Raw genomic sequence first — 12,797 nt, 5'->3', positions numbered from 1 at the left:
AACGTTAATGTGTAATTAGTTCCACTGAGAGCGTGTTTGCGTTCACAGGAGTGTGAGTGTTGGGAGGCGGAGAAGGGCCACATGAGGAATGAGATGAAGGAGTATAAGGTGCGGGAGCTCCAGCAGCTCCAGGACAACAGTGAGCTGGAGGAGGAGAACACCTGTCTGCAGAAACAGGTGTCTGTACTCAAGGAGAACCAGGTCAGAGTCTCTCCCTTCTCACCTCACTGATAATCAACCATAGAAATAGAATGAATAGAAAAGGTGTCTCCATTCAAGTCAATTTAATTTAACCTTTATTTTTATCAGGGAGTCACACTGAGACCAAGGTCTCTTTTACAAATAAGCCCTGAATGACAGAAAATACACACATCAAAATATAAATACAGAATGCAATCAGAAAGATGTCATAATGGGTAATGATAGACACTTAAGTGTACAAAACATTTGGAACACCTTCCTAATATTGAGTTGCACCCCCTTTTGCCTTCAGAACAGCCTTAATTGTTTGGGTCCATGGACTCTACAAGGTGTCAAAAGCGTTCCACAGGGATGCTGGCCCAGGTTGACTCCAATGCTTCCCACAGTTCTCAAGTTGGCTGGATGTGCTTTGGGTGGTGGAACCTTATTGATACACGGGAAACTGTTGAGCGTGAAAAACCCAGCAGCGTTGCAGTTCTTGACAAACCGGTGCGCCTGGCAACAACTACCATACCCCGTTTAAAGGCACTTAAATATTTTGTCTTGTCCATTTACACTCTGAATAGCACACATACACAATCCATGTCTCAATTGTCTCACGGCAAAATAAATCCTTGTTTAACCTGTCACCTCTCCTTAATCTACACTGATTGAAGTGGATTTTAAAGGTGACATCAATAAGGGATCATAGTTTTCACCTGGTCAGTCTATGTTATGGAAAGAAGATGTTCCTATTGATATATACACTCTGTGTGTCCACCTAACTTTTAAGAAGTATTTTAAACGACTAAAGCCAAATGTGGAAACTATAGATATAACTTCCTCCGCACTTGTGCATTATCATAATTCATATGTGCCTCACTAGAAATCCTCCTACGTCATGACAAAAAATGGCATGTTACTGTCCTGTTAATGTGCCTTGACCTTGAAGCCTAAACTGTTGAGAAAAAAAAACCTAACTGATCCAAATTGTTGCCCAATCGCAGGCAGGCAAGTTATTTCAAAATGAATATGCATTCAAAACGGCAGGCTTTTGAAAGGTTATTCAAATGACACGCTATTCACTGCAGTTGACAGCGTAGACTAGAGTTTTGTACTCACTTGAAAACAATAATAACATTCTACATAACATTGTCTTGTTGTAGCCAAGGAGGATATATTTCTTGTCCCTAAAAAAACTGAAATGATAGGGTAGCTTTTCGAGCTGCGTACCCGGGAACTGTGAGGGAGTGCACTCAGCGCAGCCTCAGGAGCCCACATAGTGAAGGCTACCTATGATTTTGTTATCTGATTAACATTCACTGTGCTATTAAGCATAATATTGAGCTTATGAAATATGGTCTAATATGCATATGCTTCTACTTACGCTATAGGCTAGATCTCGATCCTGTCTTTGTTCTGTTGCACAATTACCCACCTGGCCTCTCTTCTGCAACGACTATTCCTTTTTAATCTTGTGGAGTCCCAGGAAAAGACAGATTTACAAAAGCTTGTTGGACACTTATTTCGACTTATTTCCTTTAGCCTACTAATAGCGTATTGGAGGAGAGATTGCTCTTGCTTGCTAAATGTAAAATAGGCTACAGCATTAAAGGAGAAGGCCATTTTTTCCTGTCTTACTGCATCCTGATGAAATAGGCCTACACCATATGAGTGGCCTGCTAATGTACCTTTTTGGTTCTTCTAAACTGTCGAGAATAGATCCAAACTGATCCAAATATGCAGTTATTTCGGTGGTTATTCAAATTAGCCTAAATCACTTCAGTTTACAATAATTGTGTATTCACTTGATAACGATAAGAAATTCCTCATTGTGCTGTGTTATAGCCCAGGTATAGCAATTTCCTTGTAGAAAAACGTAGGCCAAGGCCTAATTAATAGTGGAGCTTTGCGTGCCCGGGGACCGCAGCCTGGCGGAACGCACTATAGACCTGCCATTTCATAATCTGTTAACTTATTTTTCTTACACTTTGATATGGAAATATTTAGCTAATGAATGGCCTAATATCTAGCTAATATTTACTTTGACTGCACATCAGTAGCCTCTCTTCCAGCTGTTCCCATGCGCAACAGGCTATAAGCTACGCAAGCCTCTCCGTAATAAGCCATTGCTCTTGTCATTAAATCCCAGGAAAAGCTATAGGCTTCAAAAGCTATAGGATATTTATTTTGCTACTTTTTTTATGATTGGCCTAATAGTCGATTCAGGGAAAGAAGCAGGCTTGATCTTGCTAATTGCTTAATGTAAAACAGGCTTACAGCATAGAAAATACAGAGATGAGCACAGTGAAAAAGAAGACCTAAAGGAATTGACAACCATTGGAAAAATGACACTCACTTGCTTACCATCTGTAATATGGTAATATGGTTTTAGTCCAGAGAGGCTAGAAAAGTGATCAAGATCTTTAATGAGACTGCAGGGATCCAGATTGCGTACTTAAGAAAACACTTGAGTCATCGGCATACGTTGACACTTTTGTTTTTATCCCCTGGATTTCTGACCCCTTGATGTTTGGTTTTTATCTAATTTTAATAGCTAGCATTTCAATGGCCATAAGAAGTAGATATGGAGACAACGGACAGCCTTGTTTTACTCCTCTTAAAAGCTCAATACTTTGAGAAGTAACCATTATTTACTATTTTACATCTGAGGTTGCTGTACATAACTTTAACCCATTATATAAAAGATTCACAGAAATTAAAGTAATCCAGGCATTTATATATAAATTCTAGTCATACTTTATTAAACGCCTTTTCAAAATCTGCTGTGAAGACCAGGTCTGGGATCTTTGATATTTCATAATGTTCAATTGTTTTCATGTAAATTATCTCCAATATATCGTCCATGTAAATAAAACTTGTCTGATCAGGATGAACAATATCTGATAAAACCTTTTTTATTCTGTGCACTATGCTTTTCGCCAGGATTTTCGCATCACATTATTAACGTGTTAGAGGCCTTCAGTTTTCGAAATAGACTGGATCTTTATACTTACCACCTGGGTCCTGTTTTAGTAGTAATGAAATCAGACCTGGTTGAGTACCTAAAAGTCTACCATTTATATAGGAGTAATTAAAACATGCTAATAATGGATCTTTGAGAACATCAAAGGTCTGATACTGGTATACCATCAAGCCCGGGTGTTTTTTCAGACTGGGGCAATAAAATATTTTCAAAGTTCCTCTTCTGTAAGTTGGCCTTTACACAGGTCTTTCTGTAAATGTGTTAATTTTACATTATTATTATGAAAGAAATCCTTAGTTAACATCATTCAGTGGAAATGGAGACTGAAAAGAAAACGTGCAGAAAATATTTTGCTTCCTCTTTCAAAATATAATATGGTGAATCATGAATGACTCCATTTAACGAGTTTCTGTCAATTATTTTTGGTAGCGTTTCTATGTTGAAGATTAAAAATAAAATAAAAGGTTGTGCGTTTTACAATTTTCCATCCAATTTCCTTTATTTTTGTAACAAATTACACTTAATCGTTCTTGAATAAGTACCTCCATTTCTTTGTTTTTCCTCTAACCTATTTTGTGCCTCTAGAAGTTTCCATTACCATCTACCTGCACTGTTACTTCCTCTATTTCCTTTATTAGTCTAATCTCTTTTGACCTAAAATGATTTTGTTTTAATGAGTATTGTATTGAATGGCCTCTAAAAGTACATTTTAAGTGTCCCATAAAATAAGGGGATCTGCTGTACCTACAGTGGGGCAAAAAAGTATTTAGTCAGCCACCAATTGTGCAAGTTCTCCCACTTAAAAAGATGAGAGGCGGGCCTCCTGGGTGGCGCAGCTGTGCCATCAGAGTCCCTGGGTTCGCGCCCAGGCTCTGTCGTAACCGGCCACGACCGGGAGGTCCATGGGGCGACGCACAATTGGCCTAGCGTCGCCCGGGTTAGGTCGGTAGGGGTGTCCTTGTCTCATCGCGCACCAGCGACTCCTGTGGCGGGCTGGGCGCAGTGTGCGCTAATCAAGGTGGCCAGGTGCACAGTGTTTCCTCCGACGCAGTGGTGCGGCTGGCTTCCGGGTTGGATGTGCGCTGTGTTAAGAAGCAGTGCGGCTTGGTTGGGTTGTGTATCGGAGGACGCATGACTTTCAACCTTCGTCTCTCCCGAGCCCGTACGGGAGTTGTAGCGATGAGACAAGATAGTAGCTACTACAACAATTGGATACCACGAAATTGGGGAGAAAAAGGGGTAAAAATTCAACAACAACAAAAAAGATGAGGCCTGTAATTCCCATCATAGGTACACTTCAACTATGACAGTCAAAAAGAGAAAAAAAATCCAGAAAATCACATTGTAGGATTTTTAATGAATTTATTTGCAAATTAAGGTGGAAAATAAGTATTTGGTCAATAACAAAAGTTTATCTCAATACTTTGTTATATACCCTTTGTTGGCAATGACAGAGGTCAAACATTTTCTGTAAGTCTTCACAAGGTTTTCACACACTGTTGCTGGTATTTTGGCCCATTCCTCCATGCAGATCTCCTCTAGAGCAGTGATGTTTTGGGGCTGCTGCTGGGCAACACGGACTTTCAACTCCCTCCAAAGATTTTCTATGGGGTTGAAATCTGGAGACTGGCTAGGCCACTCCAGGACCTTCTTACGAAGCCACTCCTTCGTTGCCCGGGCGGTGTGTTTGGGATCATTGTCGTGCTGAAAGACCCAGCCACGTTTCATCTTCAATGCCCTTGCTGATGGAAGGAGGTTTTCTGTGATTTTAAATATTTTCCACACACATACAACAGCTATGTGGAGTCTGCTTGGGTCCCTGCTCTCCCATGCCGAATTGCCTGAAGCCACAGGGCTCTTTTCGCAGGCTCCATTTCCCTATGTGGGATTTTTGACCTGGTTACATGTACATGGAACAACACAGCAGCATTTTGGCATGTTTTGTTATTTTTGTATAACCAAAAATGAACAGCGAAGTTGGTTCTTTTACACTGGGGGGTCAGTGGGAAAGAATGTTTGTGGGCGTGGTCGAGGGGAATTCCTTATTATGACATGAGTATCGACTCAGACTATTGCGAGCGTACCCATGACTTTACCAGTCAAATTGACTGGGTTAGAGCTTCCAAGCCCATTCTATTTATTATATTTCTATGTAATCAACACTCGGGTAACACAGAGCCGTGTTCAGTATGAAGAACATTTTTTGAAACGGAGGATATAGCTGAACTTGTCCAATATGATTGTAGTTTTCTATTGAATAAAGTTTAACCGCAGTGTGCCCTACTGAACAAACCCTGGTCTCCCATCAACAGCCAGTTTGGGACTTGGGCCAGAATACTCCTACTCTTCCCAAAAAGGGTCATGGAATGCATACCCAGATTTACTCAGAACCTTGTGTAACTGCTGAAAAATGTGCCATGTCATACCAAACAGTAGAAATGTGTTTATTTCTAAATGGACAATAGCGTGTTCCAGATCATTCTGTGGTCGGTTGGTTTCTATTCTTCCTGTCCATTTGAGTCTCCATCTCCTGCTGGGTTTAGTATCTGAGGGTATCTGAGGGTTCTTTCCCAGTGGTTCATGAATAAGGGCTAGCCTTTTCTGGTGTATGTTCTGAGTTTGGCTGACAGGGCCTTGACTGTGTTTGCCCCTGTCAATCTGTCTTGACTCCCCAAAAATGAGTGTGTCATCTCAGTTGATGTGAGACAATGGCATCGCTCCAGTGGGACTTCTCAGTGAACAATCAGGAGAGATAAGATTCTCATCCTGGTCACGCGTAAGCCTACTCTAAATGTGACGTAAACTCTGCTAACTCGTTTGTCAGTTTACTCATGAGTTGGCCAAGTAGTGCAGATCAATTATTCAAAAGTTTAAAAAATATATTTTACCAACTGCCAGCCATAAGTAATCGATGTAGAACATTCGTGTTGGTGTTCTATGGTCAAGAGTAATAATAAGCTATGCATTTTACAGTTACACATTCCTAGTCCAGTACCACCCAACAGACATGACAAGATACGATTCACTTTTATTGTCCGGAACATTCAAAACACTACTAACGCAGTGTAAACTCAGACCTACTCTCTCTGAGTCTCTGTCCTCACATGCCCCCTCGTTTGTCATCTGCAGGTGGAGTTTGAGGCGGTGAAGCTGGAGCTCACCCACAAGGAGGAGCAGGACGAGGTTCTCCGGGCCCAGCTGGAGGAGGCGGCGCGGCTGAGGGAGATCGCTGAGCATCAACTGGACGAGGCCCTGGAGGCCCTGAAAGAGGAGAGGGAGCAGAAGAACAGCCTGAGGAGGGAGCTCTCGGCCCTGGCCCTCAACCCCTTCGACTCTGTGGGCAACCTGGAGCTGCATCTGGAGCAGCTGGATGACAGTGGCGATAGCGGAGGGGGCCAGAGGAGCTCTGAGGACCAGGAGCACGACCAGGACAGCGGTTACAACAATGGCCCAGGGTCTGGTTGCGCTCCTACTAATCCTAACCCCAAGGGAAACGGGCACGTCCAGCGCTTCTCCACCCCCAGGAACAGTGATGTGTTCCTGAGGCCTGCCCCTGGCCTGGTGTCTGACCTTCTCAGTGAGCTGCACCTCTCAGACAGCCAGAAGCTCAAACAGCAGCTCATGCAGGTACACAATGGGCTCATATCCACAGAGCTTCCATTAAATTACTATATGCAGGCCTAGAATTTCATGGTCACTAAAGATCCCATAGCACTTATTGTAAGAATACGGGTGTCAACCCTGGTCTCCTGGCTAAATTCCCAATCTGGCCCCTTATACCATCATGGCCATCTAATTATCCCCAGCTTCCAATTGTCTCTTTCATACCCCCCTCTACCCTGTAAATATCCCCCAGGTCATTGCTGTAAATATGAATGTGTTCTCAGTCATCTTACCTGGTGAAATAAGGGTAAAAATATATATTTCAGGATGCAGAGGCCATCTACTAGGGCACCAAGGCCATTAACCTTTCTGATCTCCCCATCCCGGATCCGGGATCGTGAATACAGACTCAAGCTCATTACCATAACGCAACGTTAACTATTCATGAAAATCGCAAATGAAATGAAATAAATATGCTAGCTCTCAAGCTTAGCCTTTTGTTAACAACACTGTCATCTCAGATTTTCAAAATATGCTTCTCAACCATTGCAAAACAAGCATTTGTGTAACAGTATTGATGGCTAATGTAGCATTTAGCATTAGCATTCAGCTGGCAACATTTACACAAAAAAACAGAAAAGCATTCAAATAAAATAATTTACCTTTGAAGAACTTCAGATGTTTTCAATGAGGAGACTCTCAGATAGCAAATGTTCAGTTTTTCCTGAAAGATTATTTGTTTAGGACAAATCGCTCCGTTTTCTGCGTCACGTTTAGCTATGAAAAAACCCCTGTATCCAGGATTGTGTAAATCTATCAGCAAGCTCATTAGCATAACACAACGTTAACTATTCATGAAAATCGCAAATGAAATGAAATAAATATGCCATCTCTCAAGCTTAGCCTTTTGTAAACAACACTGTCATCTCAGATTTTCAAAATATGCTTCTCAACCATAGGAAAACAATCATTTGTGTAAAAGTAGCTAGCTAGCGTTAGCATTTAGCGTTAGCATTAGCGTTAGCATCCAGCACGCAACATTTCAACAAAAACATAAAAGCCTTCAAATAAAATCATTTACCTTTGAAGAACTTCTGATGTTTTCAATGAGGATACTCTCAGTTAGATAGCAGATGCTCAGTTTTTCCAAAAAGATTCTTTGTGTATTAGAAATAGCTCCGTTTTATACATCACATTTGGCTACCAAAAAAAATCTGAAAATTCAGTCCTCAAAACGCGAACTTTTTTCCAAATTAACTCCATAATATCGACTGAAAACATGGCAAACGTTGTTTAGAATCAATCAAGGTGTTTTTCACATATCTCTTCATTGATACATCGTTCTTGGACACATGGTTTCTCCCCTATATCAAATGGAAAAGTACGAGCAGCTGGCAATTGCGCACCGAATTCCACGCAGGACACCAGGCGGACACTTGGAAAATGTAGTCTCTTATGGTCAATCTTCCAATGATATGCCTACAAATACGTCACAATGCTGCTAAGACCTTGGGCGAACGACAGAAAGTGTAGGCTCATTCCTTGCGCAATCACAGCCATATAAGGAGACAATGGAAAACAGAGCTTCAGAAATTCTGCTAATTCCTGGTTGATGCATCATCTTGGTTTCGCCTGTAGAATGAGTTCTGGGGCACTTACAGACAAAATCTTTGCAGATTCTGAAACTTCAGAGTGTTTTCTTTCCAAAACTGTCAAGAATATGCATAGTCGAGCATCTTTTCGTGACAAAATATCGCGCTTAAAACGGGAACGTTTTTTATCCAAAAATGAAATAGCGCCCCTAGAGATCTAACAGGTTAACCAAAATAGCCAATTACATTTATTTGAAAACTGACAAACACTAGCTATTTTTTGTTGTTTTTTTTGTTTAATTTCCGCCCCTTTTTTCCCCAATTTTGTGGTATCCAATTGTTAGTAGTTACTATCTTGTCTCATCGCTACAACGCCCGTACGGGCTCGGGAGAGATGAAGGTCGAAAGCCATGCGTCCACCGAAACCCAACCAAGCCGCACTGCTTCTTAACACAGCCCGCATCAAACCCGGAAGCCAGCCGCACCAATGTGTCGGAGGAAACACTGTGCACCTGGTTAGCGTGCACTGCGCCCGGCCCGCCACAGGAGTCGCTAGTGCGCGATGAGACAAGGATATCCCTGTCGGCCAAACCTTCCCTAACCCGGAATACGCTAGGACAATTGTGCGTCACCCCGTGGACCTCCCGGTGGCGGCCGGCTGCGACAGAGCCTCGGCGCTGCGATGCAGTGCCCTAGACCACTGCGTCACCCAGGAGAGAATTGGTGAGAATTGTCATCAAATACACTAATTTGCATAGCGCAACGGTCAAAACATATTACTCGAAATTATTCATATTCATGAAATCACAAGTGAAATATGTGTAAGTTTATCAATAGCCTAGCATAACATTATGTCCAGCTAGCAGCAGGAAGCTTGGGTCACTAAAATCATAAAAGCAATCAAATCAACCGTTTACCTTTGATCTTCGGATGTTTTCACTGACGAGACTCCCAGTTTGACAGCAAATGTTCCTTTTGTTCCATAAAGATTATTTTTATACCCAAAATACCTCCGCTTGTTTGTCACGTTATGTTCAGAAATCCACCGGAAATAGCGGTCACGACAACGGCAAAAAAAAATCTAATTATATCCATAATATCGACAAACATGGCAAACGTTTTTTTTTATAATCAATCCTCAAGGTGTATTTCAAATATCTATTCGATAATATATCAACTGGGACAATTGGCTTTTCAGTAGGAGCGAGAGGAAAAATGACTACCTCTGTCTTTTACGCAAGAATCACTCTGAGAGCCCTCAGCTGGCCACTTACGCAATGTAGTCGATTACGCTCATTCTTCAACATAAAGGCGTGAAACTACGTCAAAATGCTGTAGACACCTTAGGGAATACGTAGGAAAAGGAATCTGGTTGATATCCCTTTCAATGGTCAAAAGGGGTGCATAGGAAGACAACGGTTTCAAAATCAGAGGCACTTCCTGATGGGATTGTTTGGCCATAATGACCATCGTTTGGAGGAAAAAGGGGGACGCTTGCAAGCCGAAGAACACCATCCCAACCATGAAGCATGGGGTTGGAAGCATCATGTTGTGGGGATGCTTTACTTCATGAGTGACTGTGCACTTCACAAAATAGTTAGCATCATGAGGCAGGAAAATGATGTGGATATATTGAAGCAACATCTCAAGACATCCGTCAGGAAGTTATAGCTCGGTCCTAAATGGGTCTTCCAAATGGACAATGACCCCCAAGCATACTTCCGAAGTTGTGTCAAAATGGCTTAAGGACAACAAAGTCAAGGTATTGGAGTGGCCATCACAAATCCCTGACCTCAATCCTATAGAAGATTTGTGGGCAAGGAGGCCTACAAACCTGACTCAGGTACACCAGCTCTGTCAGGGGGAATGGGTAAAAATGTATTATGGAAAGCTTGTGGAAGGCTACCTGAAATGTTTGACCCAAGTTAAACAATTTAAAGGCAATGCTACCAAATACTAATTGAGTATATGTAAACTTCTGACCCACTGGGAATGTGATGAAAGAAATAAAAGCTTAAATAAATAATTCTCTCTTATTCTGACATTTTTATATTCTTAAAATAAAGTGCTGATCCTAACATAAGACAGGGATTTTTTACTCTGATTAAATGTCAGGAATTGTGAAAAACTGAGTTTAAATGTATTTGTCTAAGGTGTATGTAAACTTCCGACTTCAACTGTATATACACTAAACGCCAGTCATGTTTGAGAATTATAATGCAGGATCATTATTAATATCTAAAGGCTCGATTCTGTCGACACACTTGAGCCATGTTCGTTCCGAAAGGCCAATGCCTTGCAATTTGAGCGGAGGCAGTCAACATTTTGAAGCGATTTAACCATAAATGTAATTGTTTAACCTGCTAGTTTTTTGTAATTTCATGAGTTATGTCTTACTATGTTTCGACCATAGGATTGTTAAGGGGATTATTTTATGAACACTTTCTCATAAGCCATCGAAACCAGTAATTCTCTCATGTTTGCAACGTTCTTTCATGTCCAGCAACCCAAGACACAATCCTAGTCATATTAACAACCCATGCTTGTTGTCTTTAGATCTTTCTACATTTCTGAAGGATATTTTACTCTGTCATGTGAAACCGCTCGCATTTGCAGTGCACTTTTGAGAACGGTGTTTTACCGCTAATAGTGTACTGCCGTGTGCACATCGTAGCGCTTATAATGTGAAGAAATGGACTAATAGTTAATCCAAAAAAAATTCAGCTAAACGTTCGGATCTGTTGCATCAGCCTCATTTCTTAGAAAATATTTTTTGATGTACAGTGGTTGTATGAATGTGGGATCTATCGCATCCCACAACTGTTCCAGAGTATGTTTGGAATATTTATTTCTCGCACAGGACAAGCTGACCAATAGAATAGGTCAACTTTTGCACTATGGGGATAGTAGATTTACATAGGCTAGTGCTTTTGCTGTTCGTTAGACCTACTCATCTTGTTGGCTGACAAAGTATATGTGGACAGTTTCTAACATCTTCAATATGCACCTAGGAGTTCAATAAGAGGGATGCGTGCAGTTGTGTCCCGATATCTGTCTTCACTTGTAGCCTGCTTCGGAGCTGTGATGTCTGTGAGAAGGACCCGATCACGTGACGAACATTGGCTAATAAGAATGTAGATATTTCAGAGAGCCTTGTGAGTGAGAGGTGCTTCTGAGCATGACGATTGGCAGCTGGGAGAAGGGAATTATAATGATTATGTTCAGCAGGCACATTCTGTATGTAATGTATACTAACTCACTTCAAGGAATCATCTGTTTACATTTTCTTTCAGTGAAGAATTGTTTAAATGCAACCACATTGAAACTGACATGGCCTGTAGACCACGTGTCAGTGCCTAGATGTAGCTCTGCTCTAATTCTGCTACTTGTCCTTTGGGCTTGTACTTTCTATGAGATTATGAAGGTTTCAGGCAGGTTAGCTTTGCATGACTGAGAGGCAGGCCTGCTATGTTTGCTGTTTCCGCCTATAGACCACATCCTGCTACAAATAGAATTGGATCACTCAATGAGTCTCTCTCGTGACGCTACTGACAGTAAAGGTTCAAATGGCTCAACAAAGACCGTATTGCACATTAAATTGGCACTTTCCTACACGTTCCTATAGCTCTGCTCAGTCTTTCCTACACGTTCCTATAGCTCTGCTCAGTCTTTCCTACACGTTCCTATAGCTCTGCTCAGTCTTTCCTACACGTTCCTATAGCTCTGCTCAGTCTTTCCTACACGTTCCTATAGCTCTGCTCAGTCTTTCCTACACGTTCCTATAGCTCTGCTCAGTCTTTCCTACACGTTCCTATAGCTCTGCTCAGTCTTTCCTACACGTTCCTATAGCTCTGCTCAGTCTTTCCTACACGTTCCTATAGCTCTGCTCAGAACTCTTGTTGCCGTTGGTCTACTATTTCCATTATGTAAGTAAATGTCGTGCTTGACTTGTACTGAAATAGGTGCTTGCACTCATTTTGAGTGCCAGTATTGCACATAAAATATTTATATTTCATGTGCAATGCATTTGAGCTAATATTCTGTAAGAGGTGCAGGGACTCGAGCACTAGAAAAATGTGAGGTGCCGGTACGTTCTAGTGAGTTCCTGCTCAAGTCCAGCACTGTGTAAATGTATAATGCACTTAGCTGGGGCTTGGTATTGCTGTTGCTCAACACAGGCCCAGCAGGTGTTATAAGAGTACTTGATTGGGTTGAGCCAGTGCTGCTCCACTACATGAATAATAAATTAGTTGGATGAAAAGGCACTCCAGGGCGAAATGTATGTTAACAGTCTAAGAGAATATCTCTTGTCTCGCTGAGAAGAAATATCAACCTGCTGAAATATATAACTGACATCACTTGTCTAGTGCTGAATGTGTTGTTCTGTGCAGTCGCCTGAATTCTTGGTACAGTAAATAATCTCTCAGGAAACTCAA

The 12,797-nt window shown here is 41.5% G+C and overlaps 1 protein-coding gene across 2 annotated transcripts in view; it reads left to right on the top strand.

Annotated features, from left to right (window-relative positions):
* LOC110532469 (protein bicaudal D homolog 2) overlaps nt 1-12,797 on the top strand; it is a 34,226-nt gene that overhangs the window by 11,728 nt on the left and 9,701 nt on the right. For both annotated transcript variants that reach the window (XM_021616411.2, XM_021616410.2), the window contains exons 4-5: nt 49-201; nt 6,296-6,793. In XM_021616411.2, coding sequence (XP_021472086.2) covers nt 49-201; nt 6,296-6,793 — 651 coding nt within the window. The remainder of the gene's footprint in view (nt 1-48; nt 202-6,295; nt 6,794-12,797) is intronic.

This window comes from Oncorhynchus mykiss, chromosome 9 (assembly GCF_013265735.2).
Source record: "Oncorhynchus mykiss isolate Arlee chromosome 9, USDA_OmykA_1.1, whole genome shotgun sequence".
NCBI lineage: Eukaryota > Metazoa > Chordata > Actinopteri > Salmoniformes > Salmonidae > Oncorhynchus > Oncorhynchus mykiss.
The sequence above is the reverse complement of the archived record's forward strand: the minus strand, read 5'-3'. Positions and strand labels throughout refer to the sequence as shown.